Source organism: Balaenoptera physalus, assembly GCF_965194825.1.
Source record: "Balaenoptera physalus genome assembly, chromosome: 8".
In the NCBI taxonomy this organism is placed as follows: Eukaryota; Metazoa; Chordata; class Mammalia; order Artiodactyla; family Balaenopteridae; genus Balaenoptera; species Balaenoptera physalus.
The window spans coordinates 13266682-13290879 of NC_138887.1; the positions used below are offsets into that span (position 1 = coordinate 13266682).

The following is a 24198-nucleotide window of genomic DNA, read 5'->3' on the forward strand; positions in this document are numbered from 1 at the left end:
ACGCATCTCTACATGAGTATATGCGTGTGCGTTGCTGCAGGGTGTTCAGGAGGAAACATCAGCTGATACAAATGGTGGCCTCTGGGGAGCCAGGGTGGGAATTAGACTTTCTTTTCACGAGACAGCTTTTGGTGTTCTAGGCTTATGTTTACTATGTGCATGTGTTAAGATAGATACAATAAATGTGTGGAAGCTTCTGAGAGCCTCTGCATTCTAGATCCCATTCTCAGGCCTAAGAACTAAAGGGGGCGCCCTGGCTTGTATAACAGCCAGATCCAGATTTGGCTGTAGAAAAAAAGTCTTTCCGATTGCCAGCCCTCTACAATTTTTAGCATCCCAGATGCAGATTCACCCAGTCCTTTTAAATTTTTAAAATTAATTTAATGTAATTTAACTTTTTATTGAAGTATAGTTGATTTACAATGTTGTGTTAGTTTCTGATGTACAGCAAAGAATCTATGTATTCTTTTCTGTGTTCTTTTTCATTATGGTTTATTACAGGGTATTGAATATAGTTCCCTGTGCTATACAGTAGGAACTTGTTTTTATCTATTTTGTATGTAGTAGTCTGTATCTGTGAATCCCAAATTCCTAATTTATCCCTCCCCCAACCCCTTTCCCATTTGGTAACCATAAGTTTCTTTTCTATGTCTATAAGTCTGTTTTTGTTTTGTAAATAACTTCATTTGTATCATATTTTAGATTCCGCATTATAAGTGGTATCACATGGTGTTTATTTTTCTCTAACTGACTTACTTCACTTAGTATGATAATCTCTAGGTCCATCCATGTTGCTGCAAATGGCATTATTTCATTCTTTTTTATGGCTGAGTAGTATTCCATTGTAGCAATATACCACATCTTCTTTATCCATTCATCTGTCAATGGATAATTTAGGTTGTTTCTGTGTCTTGGCTATTGTAAATAGTGCTTCTATGAACATTAGGGTGCATGTATCTTTTTGAATTATGGTTTTGTCCAGATATATGCCCAAGAGTGGGATTGCTAGATCATATGACAACTCTATTTTTTGTTTTTTAGGGAACCTCCATACTGTTCTCCATAGTGGCTGTACCAATTCTCATTCCCACCAACAGTGTAGGAGGGTTCCCTTTTCTCCATACCCTCTCTAGCATATATTAATTGTAAATTTTAAAATAATACCCAGTCTTTTTTTAAACTCTGGCAATGGAAAAATCATTTCATGGGTGAAAGCATTCCGGTTTTGGACAACTCTAATCCTATCTTAAAATGTTTATCTTGAAATAATTGCAGGCTTGTAGGAAACTGCAAAACTAGTCCAAAGAGCCTCCTGTACCCTTCACCTATCTTCCCCCAGTAGTGACATCTTATATGGGTGTAGTACAGTATCAAAGCCAGGTTACCATTCTGGACTACAGGTCTTACTCAGTTTTTATCACTTAAAAACAAAACAAAACCAAACACTGCATTCATTTGTGTGTGTGTGTATATTCTATGCAGCTTGATCGCCTGTAGAAATTCCCATCACCATCACCACAATTAAGATACAAAACTGTTCCACTGCTGAAAAAAACTCCCTCCTGCTGCCTTTTTGTATTCACGCCCACCCCCTCCCCCTCCCCTTCCTGGAAACCACTAATCTGTTCTCCATCTCTAGATGGAGAATGTTATATAAATGGAATCATACAGTATGCAATCTTTATTTTAAAGATAACACCTTTATTGACATATAATTCACATACCATGCAACTCATCCATTTACAGTGTTCAAGTTCAGTGGGTTTTAATCCATTAAAAGAGTTGCACAGCCATCACCACAGTCAATTTTAGAAACTTTTCATCACACCCAAAAGAAACCTTATACGCATTAGCAGTCACTCCCTATTTTTCCCAAACCGCCAGCCCCCCAACCACTAATCTACTTTCTGTCTCTATAGATTTACTTATTTGGGACATTTCATATAAATGGAATCATATAACGTGTGGTCTTTTGTGACTGACTTCTTAGCATAATATTTTCAAGGTTCATCCACGTTGTAGCAGCTGCAGGACAAGATTAAACTGGTCCCACTCTGTCAGTAACAAGATACTGAGTTGTTTTTCAGACAACAGAGCAAAACCATAAATCATGCAAAGCATGCACAGAAGAGAAAATTTTGACCTCAAATAACACCTGGAACCAAAGTCCTCTCCCCCCAGCCCCCAGAACTAAACTGTGGGGACATGACTGGAACTTGAACACTGGAACCCTTTCAGAAATGAAGGGTCCATTGCCCAAGAAGATCCAGTGCCAAAGTCTCCTACCATATCTTCCCATAAATGCCAAGTTCCAAAGCCCTCCAATCGAAACCTGCCCTGCCAGCGCTTCTGCTTGCCAATCCATCCTCCCCTAACTTATAAAAGTTTGACTGGAGCTTCCCTGGTGGCGCAGTGGTTAAGAATCCGCCTGCCAATGCAGGAGACACGGGTTCGAGCCCTGGTCTGGGAAGATCCCACATGCCGCGAAGCAACTAAACCCGTGAGCCACAATTACTGAAGCCCGTACAAGAGAAGCCACCACAATGAGAAGCCCGTGCACCACAACAAAGAGTAGCCCCCACTCGCCACAACTAGAGAAAGCCCACACGCAGCAACGAAGACCCAATGCAGCCAAAAATAAAAATAAACAAAATTAAATAAATAAATTAATTAATTTAAAAAAACAAAAACAAAAAACTCTGAGTCCCAGATCGAGGAGACAAATTTGAACCATGGCTCCTGTCTCCTTGCAGGTTGATGTTGCCATAAAGCCTTTTCTTTTTCCTTTTTTTTTTTTTTTAATATAACAACTACTATTAACATTAGTTGAGCACTTACTACTGTTACTACTAATAATATTTATATAATACTATTTCTTTAACATCTTTATTGGAGTATAATTGCTTTACAATGGTGTGTTAGTTTCTGCTTTATAACAAAGTGAATCAGCTATACATATACATACAACCCCATATCTCCTCCCTCTTGCGCCTCCCTCCCACCCTCCATATCCCACCCCTCTAGGTGGTCACAAAGCACCGAGCTGATCTCCCTGTGCTATGTGGCTGCTTCCCACTAGCTATCTATTTTACATTTGGTAGTGTATATATGTCCATGCCACTCTTTCACTTTGACACAGCTTCCCCTTCCCCTTCCCCATATCCTCAAGTCCGTTCTCTAGTAGGTCTGCGTCTTTTTTTTTTTTAATCAGTCATCAATTTTATACACATCAGTGTATACATGTCAATCCCAATCTCCCAATTCATCACACCACCACCCCCACCCCCCGCTGCTTTCCCCCCTTGGTGTCCATACGTTTGTTCTCTACATCTGTGTCTCTAATTCTGCCCTGCAAACCGGTTCATCTGTACCATTTTCTAGGTTCCACATATATACGTTAATATACGATATTTGTTTTTCTCTTTCTGACTTACTTCACTCTGTATGATAGTCTCTAGATCCATCCATATCTCTACAAATGACCCAATTTCGTTCTTTTTTATGGCTGAGTAATATTCCATTGTATATATGTACCACAACTTTATCCATTTGTCTGTCGAGGGGCATTTAGGTTGCTTCCATGACCTGGCTATTGTAAATAGTGCTGCAATGAACATTGGGGTGCATGTGTTTTTTTGAATTATGGTTTTCTCTGGGTATATGCCCAGTAGTGGGATTGCTGGGTCATATGGTAATTCTATTTCTGGTTCTTTAAGGAACCTCCGTACTGTTCTCCATAGTAGCTGTATCAATTTACATTCCCACCAACAGTGCAAGAGGGTTCCTTTTTCTCCACACCCTCTCCAGCATTTGTTGTTTGAAGATTTTCTGATGATGACCATTCTAACTGGTGTGAGGTGATACCTCATTGTAGTTTTGATTTACATTTCTCTAATAATTAGTGATGTTGAGCAGCTTTTCATGTGCTTCTTGGCCATCTGTATGTCTTCTATGGAGAAATGTCTATTTAGGTCTTCTGCCCATTTCTGGATTGGGTTGTTTGTTATTTTAATATTGAGCTGCATGAGCTGTTTATATATTTTGGAGATTAATCCTTTGTCTGATGATTCATTTGCAAATATTATCTCCCATTCCGAGGGTTGTCTTTTCGTCTTGTTTGTGGTTTCCTTTCCTGTGCAAAAGCTTTGAAGTTTCATTAGGTCCCATTTGTTTATTTTTGTTTTTATTTCCATTACTCTAGAAGGTGGATCAAAAAATATCTTGCTGTGATTTATGTCAAAGAGTGTTCTTCCTATGTTTTCCTCTAAGAGTTTTATAGTGCCCGGTCTTACATTTAGGTCTCTGATACATTTTGAGTTTATTTTTGTGTATGGTGTTAGGGAGTGTTGTAATTTCATTCTTTTACATGTAGCTGTCCAGTTTTCCCAGCACCACTTACTGAAGAGACTGTCTTTTCTCCATTTTATATCCTTGCCTCCTTTGTCATAGATTAGTTAGCCATAGGTGCGTGGGTTTATCTCTGGGCTTTCTATCCTGTTCCATTGATCTATATTTCTGTTTTTGTGCCAGTACCATATTATCTTGATTACTGTAGCTTTGTAGTATAGTCTGAAGTCAGGGAGTCTGATTCCTCCAGCTCCGTTTTTTTCCCTCAAGACTGCTTTGGCTATTCGGGGTCTTTTGTGTCTCCGTACAAATTTTAAGATTTTTTGTTCTAGTTCTGTAAAAAATGCCATTGGTAATTTGATAGGGATTGCATTGAATCTGTAGATTGCTTTGGGTAGTATAGTCATTTTCACAATATTGATTCTTCCAATCCAAGAACATTTTCACAATATTGATTATTCCAACCCAAGTTATTTTCACAATATTAATTCTTCCAGTCCAATCCAACATGTATATCTCTCCATCTGTTGGTATCATCTTTAATTTCTTTCATCAGTTTCTTACAGTTTTCTGCATACAGGTCTTTTGTCTCCCTAGGTAGGTTTATTCCTAGGTATTTTATTCTTTTTGTTGTAATGGTAAATGGGAGTGTTTCCTTAATTTCTCTTTCAGATTTTTCATCATTAGTGTATAGGAATGCAAGAGATTTCTGTGCATTAATTTTGTATCCTGCAACTTTACCAAATTCATTGATTAGCTCTAGTAGTTTTCTGGTGGCATCTTTAGGATTCTCTATGTATAGTATCATGTCATCTGCAAACAGTGACAGTTTTACTTCCTCTTTTCCAATTTGTATTCCTTTTATTTCTTTTTCTTCTCTGATTGCCGTGGCTAAGACTTCCAAAACTATGTTGAATAGTAGTGGTGAGAGTGGACATCCTTGTCTTGTTCCTGATCTTAGAGGAAATGCTTTCAGTTTTTCACCATTGAGAATGATGTTGGCTGTGGGTTTCTCGTATATGGCCTTTATTATGTTGAGGTAGGTTCCCTCTATGCCCACTTTCTGGAGAGTTTTTATCGTAAATGGGTGTTGAATCTTGTCAGAAGCTTTTTCTGCATCTATTGAGATGATCATATGGTTTTTATTCTTCAGTTTGTTAATACAGTGTATCACATTGGTTTTGTGCATATTGAAGAATCCTTGCATCTCTGGGATAAATCCCACTTGATCATGGTGTATGACCCTTTTAATGTGTTCTTGGATTCTGTTTGCTAGTATTTTGTTGAGGATTTTTGCATCTATATTCATCAGTGATATTGGTCTGTAATTTTCTTTTTTTGTGGTGTCTTTGTCTGGTTTTGGTATCAGGGTGATGGTGGCCTCATAGAATGAGTTTGGGAGTGTTCCTTCCTCTGCAATTTTTGGGAAGAGTTTGAGAAGGATGGGTGTTAGCTTTTCTCTAATCCTGGACTTCTGTTTGTTGGAAGATTTTTAATCACAGTTTCAATTTCATTACTTGTGATTGGTGTGTTCATATTTTCTGTTTCTTCCTGGTTCAGTCTTGGAAGGTTATACCTTTCTGTGAATTTATCCGTTTCTTCCAGGTTGTCCATTTTATTGGCATAGAGTTGCTTGTAGTAGTCTCTTAGGATGCTTTGTATTTCTGCGGTGTCTGTTGTAACTTCTCCTTTTTCATTTCTAATTTTATTGATTTGAGTCCTCTCCCTCTTTTTCTTGATGAGTCTGGCTAATGGTTTATCAATTTTGTTTATCTTCTCAAAGAACCAGCTTTTAGTTTTATTGATCTTTGCTATTGTTTTCTTTGTTTCTATTTCATTTATTTCTGCTCTGATCTTTATGATTTCTTTCCTTCTGCTGACTTTGGTTTTGTTTGTTGTTCTTTCTGTAGTTCCTTTAGGTGTAAGGTTAGATTGTTTATTTGAGATTTTTCTTGTTTCTTGAGGTAGGCTTGTATAGCTCTAAACTTCCCTCTTAGAACTGCTTTTGCTGTATCCCATAGGTTTTGGATCATCGTGTTTTCATTGTCATTTGTCTCTAGGTAGTTTTTGATTTCCTCTTTGATTTCTTTAGTGATCTCTTGGTTGTTTAATAACGTATTGTTCAGCCTCCATGTGTTTGTGTTTTTTACGTTTTTTCCCTGTAATTCATTTCTAATCTCATAGCATTGTGGTCAGAAAAGATGCTTGATATGATTTCAGTTTTCTTAAATTTACTGAGGCTTGATTTGTGACCTAAGATGTGATCTATCCTGGAGAATGTTCCGTGCGCACTTGAGAAGAAAGTGTAATCTGCTGTTTTTGGATGGAATGTCCTATAAATATCAATTAAATCTATCTGGCCTATTGTGTCATTTAAAGCTTCTGTTTCCTTATTTTCATTTTGGATGATCTGTCCATTGGTGTAAGTGAGGTGTTAAAGTCCCCCACTATTATTGTGTTACCATCGATTTCCTCTTTTATAGCTGTTAGCAGTTGCCTTATGTATTGAGGTGCTCCTATGTTGGGTGCATATATATTTACAATTGTTATATCTTCTTCTTGGATTGATCCCTTGATCATTACTTAGTGTCCTTCCTTGTCTCTTGTAACATTCTTTATTTTAAAGTCTATTTTATCTGATATGAGTATAGCTACTCCAGCTTTCTTTTGATTTCCATTTGCATGGAATATCTTTTTCCATCCCCTCACTTTCAGTTTGTATATGTCCCTAGGTCTGAAGTGTGTCTCTTGTAGACAGCATATATATGGGTCTTGTTTTTGTATCCATTCAGCAAGCCTGTGTCTTTTGGTTGGAGCATTTAATCCATTCACGTTTAAGGTAATTATCAATATGTATATTCCTATGACCATTTTCTTAATTGTTTTGGGTTTGTTTTTGTAGGTCCTTTTCTTCTCTTGTGTTTCCCACTTAGAGAAGTTCCTTTAGCATTTGTTGTAGAGCTGGTTTGGTGGTGCTGAATTCTCTTAGCTTTTGCTTGTCTATAAAGCTTTTGATTTCTCCATCAAATCTAAATGAGATCCTTGCCGGGTAGAGTAATCTTGGTTGTAGGTTCTTCCCTTTCATCACTTTAAGTATATCATGCCACTCCCTTCTGGTTTGTAGAATTTCTGCTGAGAAATCAGCTGTTAACCTTATGGGAGTTCCCTTGTATGTTATTTGTCATTTTTCCCTTGCTGCTTTCAATAATTTTTCTTTGTCTTTAATTTTTGCCAGTTTGATTACTATGTGTATCGGTGTGTTTCTCCTTGGGTTTATCCTGTATTGGACTCTCTGTGCTTCCTGGACTTGGGTGGCTATTTCCTTTCCCATGTTAGGGAAGTTTTCGTCTATAATCTCTTCAAATATTTTCTCTGGTCCTTTCTCTCTCTCTTCTCCTTCTGGGACCCGTATAATGCGAGTGTTGTTGCATTTAATGTTGTCCTGAGGTCTCTTAGGCTGTCTTCATTTCTTTTCATTCTTTTTTCTTTATTCTGTTCCATAGCAGTGAATTCCACAGTTCTGTCTTCCAGGTCACTTATCCGTTCTTCTGCCTCAGTTATTCTGCTACTGATTCCTTCTAGTGTAGTTTTCATTTCAGTTATTGCATTGTGCATCTCTGTTTGTTTGTTCTTTAATTCTTCTAGGTCTTTGTTAAACATTTCTTGCATCTTCTTGAGCCATGACTCCATTCTTTTTCTGAGGTCCTGGATCATCTTCACTATCATTATTCTGAATTCTTTTTCTGGAAGGTTGCCTATCTCCACTTTATTTAGTTGTTTTTCTGGGGTTTTTTCTTGTTCCTTCATCTGGTACATAGCCCTCTGCCTCTTCATCATGTCTGTCTTTCTGTGCATGTGGGTTTTGTTCCACAGGCTGCAGGATTGTGGTTTTTCTTGCTTCTGCTGTCTGCCCTCTGGTGGATGAAGCTATCTAAGAGGCTTGTGGAAGTTTCCTGATGGGAGGGACTGGTGGAGGGTAGAGCTGACTGTTGCTCTGGTGGACAGAGCTCAGTAAAACTTTAATCCACTTGTCTGCTGATGGGTGGGGCTGGGTTCCCTCCCTGTTGGTTGTTTGGCCTGAGGCAACCCAACACTGGAGCCTACCTGTGCTCTTTGGTGGGGCTAATGGCGCATTCTGGGAGGGCTCACGCCAAGGAGTACTTCCCAGAACTTCTGCTGCCAGTGTCCTTGTCCCTTGGTGAGCCACAGCTGCCCCCTGCCTCTGCAGGAGACCCTCCAACACTAGCAGGTAGGTCTGGTTCAGTCTCCTCTCGGGCCACTGCTCCTTACCCTGGGTCCCGATGCATACACACTACTTTTTGTGTGCCCTGCAAGAGTGGAGTCTCTGTTTCCCCCAGTCCTGCCGAAGTCCTGCAATCAAATCCCACTAGCCTTCAAAGTCTGATTCTCTAGAAATTCCTCCTCCCGTTGCCAGGCCCCCAGTTTGCGAAGCCTGACGTGTGGCTCAGAACCTTCACTCCAGTGGGTGGAGTTCTGTGGTATAAGTGTTCTCCAGTTTGTGAGTCACCCACCCAGCGTTATGGGATTTGATTTTATTGTGATTGCGCCCCTCCTACCGTCTCACTGCGGCTTCTCCTTTGTCTTTGCATGTGGGGTATCTTTTTTGGTGAGTTCCAGTGTCTTCCTGTCGATGATTGTTCAGCAGTTAGTTGTGATTCCGGTGTTCTTGAAAGAGGGTGTGAGAGCATGTCCTTCTACTCTGCCATCTTGAACCAATCTCTGTGTGTGTCATATTTTAGATTGCACATATGAGTGATATCATATATATTTGTCTTTCTCTTTCTGATTTCAGTTAGTATGATAATCTTCAGGTCCATCCATGTTGCTGCAAATGGCATTATTTCATTCTTTTTTATGGCTGAGTAATACTCCATTGTATATACATATACCACATCTTCTTTACCATTCATCTGTCCAGGGACATTAAGGTTGTTTCCATGTCTTGGCTCTTGTAAATAGTGCTACTATGAACGTTGGGGGGCATGTATCTTTTTGAATTATAGTTTTGTCTGGAGATATGCTCAGGAGTGGGATTGCTGGATCATATGGCAACTCTATTTTTAGTTTTCTTGAGGACCCTCCATACTGTTTTCCACAGTGGCTGCACCAATTTACATTTCCACCAACAGTGCAGGAGGGTTTCCTTTTCTCCACACCCTCTCCAGCATTTGTTGTTTGTAGACTTTTTAATGATGGCCATTCTGACTGGTGTGAAGTGGTACCTCATTGTAGTTTTGATTTGCATTTCTCTGTTAATTTGTGATGTTGAGCATCTTTTCATGTGACTATTAGGCCGTCTGTCTGTCTTCTTTGGAGAAATGTCTATTTAGGTCTTCTGCCCTTTTTTTTTTTTTGGATTGGGTTAGCTGTTTTTTTGGTATTGAGCTGCATGAGCTATTTGTATATTTTGGTGATTAATCCCTTGTTGGTTGCTTCATTTGCAAATATTTTTTTCCTGTCTGTAGGTTGTCTTTTCACCTTCTTTATGGTTTCCTTTGCTGTGCAAAAGCTTATAAGTTTAAGTCCCATTTGTTTATTTTTGCTTTTTTAAAAAATCTTTATTTTATATTGGAGTATAGTTGATTTATAATGTTCTGTTAGTTTCAGGTGCACAGGAAAGTGATTCAGCCATACATATACATATGTATGGTCAAAGGACACACATAGTTTGAAAGAGAGGAGATGGAAAAAGGTATTTCATGCAGATGGAAATGACAAAGTGGGTGTAGCAATACTCATATCAGACAAAATAGACTTTAAAACAAAGACCACAAAGAAAGATAAAGAAGGACAATGAAACAGAGAAGGAGTCTCTTGTAGGCAGCCTACTGTAGGCTCTTGTTTTTCATCCAATCTGCCACTCTGTCTTTTGACTGGAGCATGTAGTCCATTAACATTTAAGGTAATTATTGATAGATATGTATTTATTGCCATTTTAAACCTGTTTTCCAGTTGATTTTGTATTGTTTCTGTGTTCCTTTCTTTTTCATTTTGTTTCTCCTATTGCGGCTTGATAGTTTTCTTTTGTATTATGCTTGTGTTCTTTTTGATTTTTGTGACTCTATTGTATGTTTTTGATTTGTGGTTACCGTGTTTCTCAAGTATGTTAATCCCTTCCTATGGCTACTTGCTTTAGACTGAGAGTCATATAGGCTCAAACAGATTCTAAAAAACCAAAATCTACATTTTCTTATTCTCCTCTCCGATGTTTTATGATTCTGATGTCCTCTTTTACATCTTCATGTTCATCCTTTCGCTGTTCATTGTGGTTATCACTGCTTTCACAAAAATATTTTTATTTTTATTTTTTTAATTTGTGTACTGTCTTATTTGAGTGATTTAGTTTCCAATTGTGATTTTCTCTTTCCCATAGATTCTTGCTGCTTTTCTATTTAGAGAAGACCTTTCAGTATTTCTTTTAGGGTAGGTTTAGTACTGCTGTGTTTCTTTAGTTTTTGCTTGTCTGAGAAATTCTTTCTCTCCCCTATTCTAAATTATATTCTTGCTGTGTAGAGTATCCTAGGTTGCATATTTTTCCCTTTTAGGACTTTGAATATGTCTTACCACTCCCTTCTGGCCTGCAACGTTTCTGTAAAGAAATCAGCTGATGTCCTTATGAGGGTTCCCTTGTAATTAACTCTTCTTCTCTTGTTGCCTTTAGAATCCTCTCTTTAACTTTTGCCATTTTAATTACAATATGCCTTGGTGTAGGTCTGTTTGGGTTCATCTTATTTGAGACCCTCTGTCCTTCCTGTGCTTGGATATCTGTTTCTTTCTTTAGGTTAGGGAAGTTTTCAGCCATAATTTCTTCAAATACATTTTTGATCCCCTTTTCTCTTTCTTCTCCTTCTGGGCCCCCTATTATACATAGATTGACACGCTTTATATTATCCCACAGGACTCTTATATTGCTTTCATTTGTCTTTCTTTCTGCTGTTCTGATTGGTTTATTTCCATTATTTTATTTTCCAGATCACTTATTTATTCTTCTGCATTATTCAATCTGCTATTCATTGCCTTTAGCTTAGCTTTTGTCTTGGCAAATGAGTTTTCTAATTTTTCTTAGCTACTCTTTATATTTTCTAGTTCCTACAGTAATCTGCATTTCTACTGGTAACATTTCTTAATTACTTCAGTATTTTCATTATCTCCCTTTTGAACTCAGTATCTATTAGACTGAATAGTTCTGTTTCATTGTTCTTTCAGGAGAATTCTCGTGATCTTTTAGTTGGGAGTGGTTCCTCTGCTTCTTCATTTTACTTATATTTTTCTGACTCTATGAATTTAGGAGAAACAGTGATCTACTGTGGTCTTAAAGTGCTGTTTATATGTGGGAGTGTCCCTGTGTGGCCTCCGTGAGTCTAATATTTTTGGTGCGAGGGCTGTTTTTAGTAGGGGCGTCTGCTGCGTCTTTCCTCAGTGTGTGCTGGCCATTATCCCCTTGATAGGGGGTTTGACTGGTGTTTTGATGACCACAGCCTGCACTGGCTATTGAGCAAGTCCTCCTCTTTGCTCTGTGGTTGTCACAGCCCTGTCAGGGGCAGGGTCTGCTTCCCAGCTGTTGGAGTAGAAGCCTCCACATCTGTTTCTGAGCTTCGGTTTGAGGCAGGAAGGATTGGAGTGCTCCTGCTGGGACAGGAGCCCCAAGGATTCCTCCGCTGGAGATTTCCACCCAGGAGTATTTTCTGTGCTGTCACCTGACACCTGTTGTGTGGACTCACACAGGACACTGTTGTTTGCACTGCCCTCGGCCTCACCTCTACTGTGGGGATGCAGGCAGTTGGCCTGGGTGTCCCTCAGGTGCTGTGTTCCCAAAGCCACCAGCACTGATCTGTAGGCGCAGATCCCATGAAGTCAGGTATCAGGACCACAGGAGTCACGCACCTGGATTTGCTGTGGGAGCTGTGGAAGCAGCCCAGCACCCAGCCCAGCCTCCAAGTGTGTGTGTCCACAGAGCCCACAGCTGCTGAGGCCAGACCCGTCCCAGCCGAGGAAACACCCATGGTCCACTTGGCTGTCCCACACGCACTGAGCTTACAAAGCTGCTGGTGGTGGCATAAATCCATGGATGGCATGCTGTGGCGAGAGGGCTCAGATTTCAGCCCTGCTTCCTAAGTCATGCGGCCCCTCAGCTCTGATTTCAGCCCCGCCTCCATGTGTGGGCCAGCCCCTGGTGATTGACTGATCCCAAAGCTCGTAGAGGTGGCACCATGCCAGCTGAGAGCACGCTGAGACATAGGCTGCTATGGAGGGCCCCGCCCCTCCCTTCGTGTGCCCCTTAACAATGGTGCTTCGCTTCTGTGGTGGGCCTGGTCTTCTTCCACCTAAGCCACCAGTTGCGGCCTGTGCCATGCTCTAGCCCCTTCAGGCTGTTTCCATGCAGCCAACCCTGTCCTCTCCCTGGGTCTGTCCTCTGAAGCCAGAGTTTCAGCATCCCGCCCCTGCATGCACCAGCTGATGTGAGTGTCAGGCTGGGGAGTGCAGACAGGTGGCACAGACCCTTTGTGCAGGTCTCGCTCTCCTCTGCCTGCCGCAAACCAGCTGTTGCACTCTCCTTCCAGCCTCGGAAGCTCCCTTTCTATCCTGGCTGATTTCCCTTCCAGTGAAGGGCCTTCCCAGGGTGCAGGAACATTTCCTCTTTCACAGCTCCCTCCCAGGGGTGCAGATCCTGTCCTGATTTCCTTTTCTTTTTTTTTCTTTCATCCCACCCCTTATGTGGAGATTGCTTGCACTTTTGGGTGTCTGAGATATGCTGCCAGTGTTAAGTAGCTATTCTGTGAGAATTGTTCCACATGTAGATGTGTTGTTTTTTTTCTAATTTGTTTTTTAATTTTTAAAAAGATTTTTATTTATTTTTGGCTGCATTGGGTCTTCATTGCTGCGCACGGGCTTTTCTTCAGTTGCAGTGAGCAGGGGGCTACTCTTCATAGCCCTTCTCATTGCAGTGGCTTCTCTGGTTGCGGAGCACAGGCTCCAGGTGCACGGGCTTCAGTAGTTGTGGCTCACGGGCTCTAGAGCGCAGGCTCAGTAGTTGTGGTGCACAGGCTTATCTGCTCCGCGGCATGTGGGATCTTCCCGGGCCAGGGCTCGAACCCGTGTCCCCTGCACTGGCAGCTGGATTCTTAACCACTGCGCCATCAGGGAAGCCCCTGTAGATGTGTTTCTGATGTATTTGTGGGAGGAGGTGAGCTCCATGTCCTAATCCACCATCTTGATTCTGTCTCTGAGCATCTTTTCATATGCTTATTGGCTATTTGCATTTTTTTTTTTTTTTTTTTAGGAAAAAAATGTTTTTGGATCTTCTGTCCATTTTAAATTGGGTTATTTGTCTTTTATTGTTGAGTTTTTAAAAATATAGTCTAGATGCAAGTTCCTTATCAGATATATTATTTGCAAATATTTTCTTCCATTCTGTGGGTTGTATTTATGCTTTCTTGATGGTATTCTCTGAAGCACAAAAGTTTTAAATTTTGATGAAGTTCAATTTTTTTTCTCTTTTTTTTTTTTTGGTGTGTGTGTTATAGCGTAGAAGGCTTTGCCTAATCTAAGGTTATAGATTTACTTCTCTTTTCTTCTAAGAATTTTGTAGTTTAGTTCTCACATTTTAGGTCAGTGATCCATTTTGAGTTAATTTTTGTATATGGTATGAAGAAGGAATACAATTTCATTCTCTTATTTGTGGCTATCCAGTTGTCCCAGAACCATTTTGTTGAAAAACTGTTCTTTCCCATTGTATTGTCTTGGCACCCTTGTCCAAGAGGAATTGACTATAAATGTGAGGATTTGTTTTTGGACTCTCAATTCTATTCTGTTGATCTGTTTGTCTGTTCTTATGCCAATACCACAGACTTGATTACTCTAGCTTTGTAGTAAGTTTTGAAATCAGGACTTTTTTTTTTCAAGACTGTTTTGGCTATTCTGAATCCCTTGAATTTACATATAAATTTTTAAATTTTTCTTTATTTATTTTCTTTAGTTTTTTGGCTGCATCTGGTCTTTGTTGCTGTGCACAGCCTTCTCTCTATTGGTGGCATGTGGGCTCTCTCTCTAGTTGTGGTGCACAGGCTCCAGGGCACGTGGGCTCCGTAGTTGCGGCACACGGGCTCCGGGGCACGTGGGCTCCATAGTTGTGGCACACAGGCTCCCGGGCACGTGGGCTCTGTAGTTTGCGGCACGCGGGCTCTCTCATTGAGGCATGCGAGCTCAGTAGTTGTGGTGCGTGGGCTTAGTTGCCCCGCGGCATGTGGGATCTTATTTCTCCGAACAGGGATCGAACCCGCGTCACCTGCATTGGAAGGCGGATTCTTTGCCACTGGACCACCAGGGAAGTCCCTGTCATCTGTTAATCTTCTTTGGTGAAGTGTCTGTTAGGGTCTTTGGCCCATTTTTAAAATTGGCTTATTTTCTTATTGTTGAGATTGCAGAGTTCTTTGCATATTTTGGATAACAGTCCTCTAACAGGTGTGTCTTTTGCAAATATTTTCTCTTGGTGGGCGATTTGTCTTCTAACTCTCTTGATAGTGTATTTAATTTGCATTTCCCTAATGGCTAGTGATGATGAACATCTTTTCATGTGTTTATTTGCCATTTAGTGAAATATCTGTTTATGTCTTTTGTCCATTTTCTAATTGTTTTTTTGTTTAATGTTGAGTTTTGAGAATTCTCCATATATTCTAGTTATACGGCCTTTTTTGGCTACATGTAATCATATATTTAAGAAAATTAATTTCAATTATGTGCATAATACATGATTGCATTCTTCATTTAAAAATGAAGATAAAGATAGATAAAGTTTAAACCCTCAAATCCTTTCCCTTTTCACCATCCTCTCCTGGGTAACCATTATTACGTATTTCAGGTATATCCATCCAGATTTTAAAAAAAAATAGCTTTCTCAAGATAAACTCAGAGCATGTATATGGTGTTGTTTGTATATGGGTTTTATAAAAAAGTTGTAATGTTTGTATCATGGTGCAAGATGCATTTTTGACCCAAGAATATTGTAGAGATCTCTCTGTGCTGATAAATATCTCTAGTCTGTTCCTTTGAACTGCTGTATAGCATTGATGGTCTGACTATGTTAGGTTTATTTAGCCATTCCTCAGTTCCTAGACATTTAGGTAGTTCTCAGCGTTCCTTAGTAAATAATGCTACAGTGACCCACCTTATGCGTGACTCTGGGCACATGTGCAATTGTTTTCTTAGAGAGAGAGAGAGAAAGGGAATTTTGTGAATATTGAGGTATGTGCTTTTTATATTTGAGTAGATCCTGCCATATTGCCCCCCCAGAATGTGTTTTTCCCCTCACCTTGGCCAACAACCGCATATCTTTTGACTATAAGACCCACCCACTATTTTGTATCCCAACTGTCTACCAACTGCAAAGAGGAGGGATATCTGAGGTGGGCCTTGAACAGGAGTGGGATTTAGACATGTTGCTGGTGAGAGTCACACTTATTGAGTGAGTGCCTTGTATGTCACAGGGTGTGTACCCACACGCTTTCGGTCCATCCCTACTTATTAGGAATTGTCATTGACTGGAGGAGACTAAGGAGGCATGGAGACTAAGTTCAAAGCGAATTCTAAGGTCCCCTCTAAGCCGACTTCTGGGGTCCAGGAAAACCATCTAAGTAGCTTTCCACCGAATCGGCGTCCTTCACAAAGATCAGTCAGTCCATAAACAACAAACAGATTTGGCACGTGATGGTGCAACACTCAGGGCGATACCTGCAATTCCTTGCACTTCCTCCGTAGAGAAGCCCTCTCCCAGCAAAGGCCCAGGAGAAGTTAGCTCTCATACCTGCTCCTTTCTCTTCCAATTCAACAAGGCTTGACTCTTACTTTTTGGCTGTTGCAAACATTTTGCCCTTAGGAGCATTTTCTAACTGCTAGGAGCTTGTGAGCACCTAAATGCTTCAGTTGTTTGCTTTCCTTGGGGCTTTTGATAAAAGTGATCTTGTTTTTCTGTCAGATTAGTTGTGCAAGTTATCACGGGTCTCAGGACCTCTCTTCAACAGATTTTATTTTTTGGCCGCGCGGCTGGAGGGATCTTAGTTCCCCGACCAGGGATCGAACCCGTGCCCTCAGCAGTGAAGTGTGGAGTCCTAACCACTGGACTGTCAAGGCTTCCCTTAAACAGACGTTAGATGCTCTCTGGGCCCCTCTCTCTCCCCAGAAATGGTGCTTCTGTAGGGACTGAGAATACAGACGGCTGAATGTCCCTCCCCGCCCACCTCCTGTCTATAGGCAGTTGTCCACAACAGCTGCACTCAGGGCTGCTTGAGCAAAGGACTGGGAAATTATTTTGCAGTTAAAGAAATACGGGATGAAGGTTTCTGGCCTGCCAAAGAATGCTGCCTCTTTACTGATGTTATGGAAAAAGCACTGTTAAGGCTGACTCCAGAGCTGAGCTCTGCACAAGGTTTTCCTTCCCGCACTTGATCTTTCTCTTAGCAACCAGGCTGTAAGCGCAAGAGGCCTCTTCTGTTCATAGCAACCTCTGCAAACTCTGAAGGCAATCACTGACTAGGTGGCTGCAGCCTTGGGGGAATCCTGGATGTTTCCCACAATAGTACGGGCCACTGAATAATTAATTCTAGTCTCCACTCTACTCCTCTGTGCGGTGATTCAGAGCATGGACTCGGGAGCCAGACTTCTTTGCTTCCAATCCCAGTTAATAATTTTACCAGCTTTGTGGCCCTGGGCAAGTTATTCAACAGCTCTATGCCTCAGTTTTTCCATCTGCAAAATAGGGGCTAAGGACAGCACCTACCTCACAGGGTTAATATTAGGTTAAAAAATATAGGGAGGGCTTCCCTGGTGGTGCAGTGGTTGAGAATCTGCCTGCCAATGCAGGGGACACGGGTTCGAGCCCTGGTCTGGGAAGATCCCACATGCCGCGGAGCAACTGGGCCCGTGAGCCACAACTACTGAGCCTGCGTGTCTGGAGCCTGTGCTCTGCAACAAGAGGCCACGATAGTGAGAGGCCCGCGCACCGCGATGAAGATTGGCCCCCACTTGCCACAACTAGAGAAAGCCCTCGCACAGAAACGAAGACCCAACACAGCCAAAAATAAATAATAAATAAATAAATTTATAAAAAAAAAAAATAGGGAATTCCCTGGCAGTCCAGTGGTTAGGGCTCTGTGCTTCCACTACAGGGGGCCCAGGTTTGATCCCTGGTCAGGGAACTAAGATCCTGCAAGCCGTGCACAGCGCATATAGAATACACTGTGTGTTTGCTACTATATGAATTTACAAACATAACAAGTAGGGAGTCTAGCCCTGTGTAAGGAGACCTAGACCTAATCTCTAATTCTTTAAAAACTTCTTTTCCTTTCCTTATGCATGGAACACATAGGTACTTTCTTCAGTGTGAATGTCTGTACTTGTCCCAAACTCATGTCTGTCCTTCCATCTGTTGTATTCCCAGCAGTGCCCACAGTAGGTGGTCCGTAAAAACCTATCAAAAACTAAGGGCATGAAGGAAGACCTCCATTGACCTGCCACTCTTCAATTCCAAAGTAATTTGCTAAAGGGGACTTTGGTTCTCCATTAGCTTCAGGTGCAATTCAGACTCCTTAGCCCATGTCAACCCTTAGGACTTCATGAGCTATCTTCCCCGCCTGTGTGGGCAGCCAGGTGAATCTGCTCTAACACTGGATTAAATAAAAAGGATTACTTTGAAAACTTTAGAGGAAGTTTTGGTAAATAGTTTTACTCTTAGGGCAGTTAGATGAGGTTGCCGAATTTTTTTACATCCTTGTCACAGAATTTTGAAAATGACATTCCGATTCACTTTGAGACAATCTAAGCTTTGTTTGGTACCTAACATTTAACATCATGCCCATTATTGGTGTTAAAAATGGGTCCACACAGTGAGATTAAAATGATGCCATTTAGAACTTAAATGTGTTCGTTGTGGCACTGCTTATGAGTTAAGTAGGAAATTAAAATGAATTGGATTTTGAGGGGTTGTGTTCAGTGTTGGGCCAGATCGTTTCTAACCCACAGGCTGTGTGATGATTAATAGGCCACTATTTCCCAGCAGACATCAGATGAGAGAGAATGGCCCGAAGTGTGATGAAACGGTAGGGGGGTGGTTTCTCCTGCCACAATTTGGAAATTCAAGCATCCCTGGAGATCATTCTGATTTAGAAAATGAATATAAAGCTGCCACCTACCCACTCTGGAGTGGAGTAGTATTCTAAAAGTAGTGTATACATTTGTGACTTTCGCGACAGCAGAAGAGAGTGTCTTCCGTGCAATTCTGCACGTGGGGCTCCTGCATTTCTGAGCCTTGATTAAACCTGAGCAATGGTGATCCTGACTGAGGAAATCTGGCACAGAATTCTTCTCACACAGAAGTCCCTCAACTAATGGCTCAAAAGATTTCGTTGTAGTCAAGTCTCTGGTAAGGATGCCCAGGTTGATAAATCTGAATTTTACATGTTATATTGTAAACATCAAGTAACACCACAAACATTTAAAAAAAGAAAGTTTATTGGTCTTTAAATGGCTCAAATTGCAAATAAACCAGTCGGGTAGTGGCATCAGCCTAAGACATGTGATGCATCTTTGTCATTTGGCTTCATAGCACCTCAGTACCCAGGAGAGGAAAGGTCTTAAAGCAAAGTCACAATGTTAGTGGTTAGGACCCCTGGTTAAATGAGACTGCAACAAGTACACACGGAGATTGCTGGGCCCACGGGGCCGTGCTTACATTGGTAACTTTAATTCTGCACATGGCACAGCCTATGAAAAATATGAAAGATGTACATCTCAAACCCTTTAAGGACAAATATTTAATATGACAAGCTGGATGTAATATCTAAAGAGTTCAGTTCCTAAATAGCCTATTTTTGTTAACTTTACGTACACATCTGTCACCTGGAATGCCTGAACACATCTTTGACTTGCTGAAATTAGGACTGAGCAAAAAGAAAGAAAAACTTTGTTGACTCAAACTGTCCTAGTCCCATTACAAAGAAAAGAAAAATCTGACAGTGGTAAATTTCCCATTGAAATTATGGCCCTCCAGCGGGCACGCCATACAGTGGGGACACAGCCTACTGTTTGGTGCCAGACATGTTTTCTGCACTATCCTCGGGTTTGGTTTGGTTGTTCGATGTTAACTTCAGGAAAACGTAGAAACAGTGTTCTTCATTACGAACACAGCCTACAAATAATCCCACTAACTCCCGTACAAACTGTAACCTCGGGAATACAAATTTAGAAGTTAACAGATGGCGAGCACGACTTTTCCGAAGTGTTCTAGTGCAAAACGCGTTAGCACTGTCCACGCTTTTCCTGTGCCCTGCTCCAAGGAGATCAGAATCTTAACACAAGCTCACCACTTGCAGAAAGGGATTTCCAGGGACCAGCATCTTAAAGAAAGAGGGTTCACTGAGACATAACTGGTACTGAATGCTCATAGTCTAAAATTATCTTACAAGTAGACACTGGTCCTTCATTTTAAACTACCTTACACTTAATTAAAAGCAATCAAGAAGCTCTGGAACCTTACTTTCAAGAACCAGAGTATGGCACACAGTTTAAATTTGGACAGACTCCTACCAGTAATTTCTTGAGAATCTTCTATACAAAAGTTGTCCTCCATCCTGACATATATTCTCTCACCAGGACACATGGGCAATGGGCCCATGGCAGAGCGAGGACACACCCAGAATGATGTAAGTGGGTATCTTTAGGTTTCTAAATTAAGGCATATTAAAAAATTTCCATGTACAAGTTTACACCACTTTTCTAAGTTAATCACCGGGTAGTTAATGCAGGTTCACAGATGAATTACTCTCAATTGAACTATATGCAACAATCATGCCAGTAACTTTTTCTTCTATATTTTGCATAACAATGGTTAAAAAAAAGTGGTACAGTTTAACTATCATGTTCACAATTGTCATTTGTCAAGGCAGTAGAAGACCAAGACATTTTAAAATGATATAAAATTTAAGCTTTATAATAAACCAGAGGAAGTAGCCTTTCCTCCCGTTGCCCACCCCCATCTCACCTCTTGATAGTTCAAGAAAGACTGCCAGCAAAGCACAAGTGCCCGCGCTACATTCAGGACTGTGATACATGTAGGCAGTTACGAAATAAGTTGAACTTTGCTTCTTGATGAAGCCACATTAATTTCTTTTTTAAGTGAATTTGACTTTCAGTGCAGTTCCAATTCATGCTTTTAGACATACATAACAATTTCCAAAATGTTAAAGTAATTTCAGTCAATTGAGCCTTCAGTGGCAAAGCTTATAAATTATATTTCTTAGTATGGTCAAGATAAGAAAGGAGTTTGGGCTTTGATTATAAAATGCAGCATCTTTCTCTTATTCTCTTGGCTAAACTTTTCCTCTTCTTTTTCCCATTCTTTTCTTTGCTGTCTTCCATCTTTCTGGCTCGAATTTCCCTCATTAAATCAAAAAATACCTAGAAAGAAGAAAATAGGATAAATAAACCAAGTAGATCATATGTGCCTGGAATTTCTCTGAATCACAACAGTAAACCTTGGGAATGTTATATGAATATTTAGGAGCTCTTGTTTGGGGAGTACAGAGAGAGGAAAGCACCTAACTAAAGCCTGCTTCTCCAAGTATATTGAGAAAATGGGAAAAATGAATTTGGTAAAATGTGTTTACATAATATAACGTAATCTTTCCATCTGAAATTTCAAGATAAAAATGAAAAAAGCACTACAAGTGAGGCTAGCTCCAAAGATACAAAACTCAATGGATTACACTTGAGTAATTTATAATCAGTAAATGTATTTTATCAATTAAATTTTAAAGTAAAATTTACATTTAATAACCTGGTTTTCTTCAGCCCTGTTTTAAAAAACAGCTGTGGAAAATGACTGCTTCCTTTATCGTTCTGATACCAGGCACTAGAAAACAATTTTGTCTGTTGCACTATATTTGAGGATTTATCAATTCTTGTTTGATGTCTAGAAGTTGGCAAATAATGGGAGATATTAGCATAATAATTTAAAAATTACTACTGTAACAATTCAAAAGTTCAATATCAATAACAAATGTCTGAGTACACACTGAGAAGGGCCTAGAAGGATGTGGACTCACACTGTACACAAATAGTCATGAGTGTGTCGATGATGAGTGGATGAATAACTTCTATGGGTCACACTTTTGCATTCTGGATTTAAAAAATGATTACTTCTAGAATAAAACTTGATAAGACTAAAAACAAACAAATTCAAGAAAACTGAAATCATATCAAGCATCTTTTCTGACCACAATGCTTAGAAATCAACTACAAGAAAAAAACTATAAAATAACAGAAACACGTGGAGGCTAAACAATATGCTACTAAAACAACCAATGGATCACTGAAGAAATCAAAGAGGAAAGCAAAAAATACCTAAAGACAAATAAAACGAAAGCATGTAGCAATAACAAAATATATCTTGTATACAAAATATAGAAAAATCTCAACCTAATCTTACACTTAAAGCAACTAGAGAAAGAAAAACAAACAAAACCCAGTTAGTAGAAGGAAAGAAATCATAAAGATCAGAGCAGAAATAAATAGAAACAAAAAACAACAACAGAAAAGATCAATGAAACTAAAAGCTGGTTCTTTGAAAAGATAAACAAAATTGATAAACCTTTAGCCAGACTCATCAGGAAAAAGAGGGAGAGGGTTCAAATCAATAAAATTAGAGATGAAAAAGGAGAAGTTACAACTGATACCACAGAAATACAAAGGATTGTAAGAGACTACTACAAGCAACTATATGCCAGTAAAATGGACAACCTAGAAAAAATGGACAAATGCCTAGAAAGGTACAATCTCCCAAGACTGAACCAGGAAGAAACAGAAAATATGAACAGACCACTCACAAGTACTGAAATTGAAACTGTGATGAAAAAACTCCCCACAAAAAAGTACAGGACCAGATGGCTTCACAGGCAAATTCTATCCAACATTTAGAGAAGCGTTAACACCTATCCTTCTGAAAGCATTCCAAAAAGTTGCAGAGGAAGGAACACTCCCAAACTCATTCTATGAGGCCATCATCACCCTGATATCAAAACCAGACAAAGATATCACCAAAAAAATTACAGGCCAATATCACTGATGAACATAGATGAAAAAATCCTCAACAAAATACTCAGCAAACTAAATCCAACAATACCTTAAAAAGGATCATATACCATAATCAAGTGGGATTTATCCCAGGGATGCAACGATTCTACAATATCTGCAAATCAATCAGTGTGATACACCATATTAACAAACTAAAGAATAAAAACCATATGATCATCTCAATAGATGAATCTGATCAAAAGCTTTGTCTGCAACACCGATTTATGATAAAAACTCTCCAGAAAGTGGGCCTAGAGGGAACATACCTCAACATAATAAAGGTGGTATATGACAAACCCACAGCTAACATCATACTCAATGGTGAAAAGCTGAAAGCATTTCCTCTAAGATCAGGAATGAGACAAGGATACCCACTCTTGCCATTTTTTTTCAACATAGTTTTGGAAGTCCTAGCCACAGCAATCAGAGAAGAAAAAGAAAGGGAATCCAAATTGGAAAAGAAGAAGTATCATTGTTTGCAGATGACATGATACTACACATAGAAAATCCTAAAGATGCTACAGAAAATTACTAGAGCTCATCAGTGTTCAGTAAAGTTGCAGGATACAAAATTAATACACAGAAATCTGCTGCACTTTCTGCAATTTCTATACACTAACAACGACAAATCAGAAAGAGAAATTAAAGAAACCCATTTACCATCACGTCAAAAAGAATAAAATACCTAGGAATAAACCTAAGTAGGCAAAAGACCACAACTGTAAGAGGCTGATGAACGAAATCAAAGAGGACACAAACAGATGGAAAGATATCATTTTTCTTGGATTGGAAGCATCAATATTATCAAAATGACTGTACTACCCAAGGCAATCTACAGATTCAATGCAACCTCTATCAAATTACCAAGGTCATTTTTCACAGAACTAGAACAAAAAAATCTTAAAATCTGTACGGAGACACAAAAGACCCCGAATTGCCAAAGCAATCGTGAGGAAGAAAAATGGAGCTGGAGGAATCACACTCCCTGACTTCAGACTATACTACAAAGCTACAGTAATCAAAACAGTATAGTACTGGCACAAAAACAGAAATATAGATCAATGGAACAGGATAGAAAGCCCAGAAATAAACCCACACACCTATGGTCAATTAATCTATGACAAAGAAGGCAAGACTATACAATTAAGAAAAGACAGTCTCTTCAATAAATGGTGAAACTGGACAGCTACATGTAAAAGAAAGCAATTAAAACATTCTTTATCACCATACACAAAAATAAACTCAAAATGGATTAAAGACCTAAATGCAAGACCAGATACTATACAACTCCTAGAGGAAAACCTAGGCAGAACACTCTGACTTAAATCGCAGCATTGTCTTTTTCCATCCATCTCCTAGAGTAATGGAAATAAAAACAAAAATAAATAAATGGGGCCTGATTAAACTTAAAAGCTTTTGCACAGCGAAAGAAACCATAAACACAATAAAAGACAACCCACAGAATGGGAGAAAATAATTGCAAACCATGTGACCAACGGGATTAATCTCTAAAATTTACAAACAGCTCATGTGACTCAATATCAAAAAAACAACCCAATGAAAAAATGGGCAGAAGACCTAAATAGACATTTCTCCAAAGAAGACATACAGATGGCTAAAAAGCACATGAAAAGATGCTCAACATTGCTAATTATTAGAGAAATGGAAATCAAAACTACATTGAGGTATCACCTCACACCAGTCAGAATG

General features: G+C 39.8%; 1 protein-coding gene and 1 long non-coding RNA gene across 6 annotated transcripts in view; one reads left to right on the top strand and one right to left on the bottom strand.

Moving 5' to 3' along the window:
* The window catches only part of LOC309666289, a 157736-nt gene that overhangs the window by 98931 nt on the left and 34607 nt on the right, over positions 1–24198 (top strand). The window lies entirely within an intron of this gene.
* The window catches only part of RALA (RAS like proto-oncogene A), a 72584-nt gene continuing 67238 nt past the window's right edge, over positions 18853–24198 (bottom strand). For all 5 annotated transcript variants that reach the window (XM_082473660.1, XM_082473661.1, XM_082473657.1 and 2 more), the window contains one exon: positions 18853–20814. In XM_082473660.1, the coding sequence (XP_082329786.1) occupies positions 20692–20814 (123 nt within the window). In that variant the 3' untranslated portion in view covers positions 18853–20691. The remainder of the gene's footprint in view (positions 20815–24198) is intronic.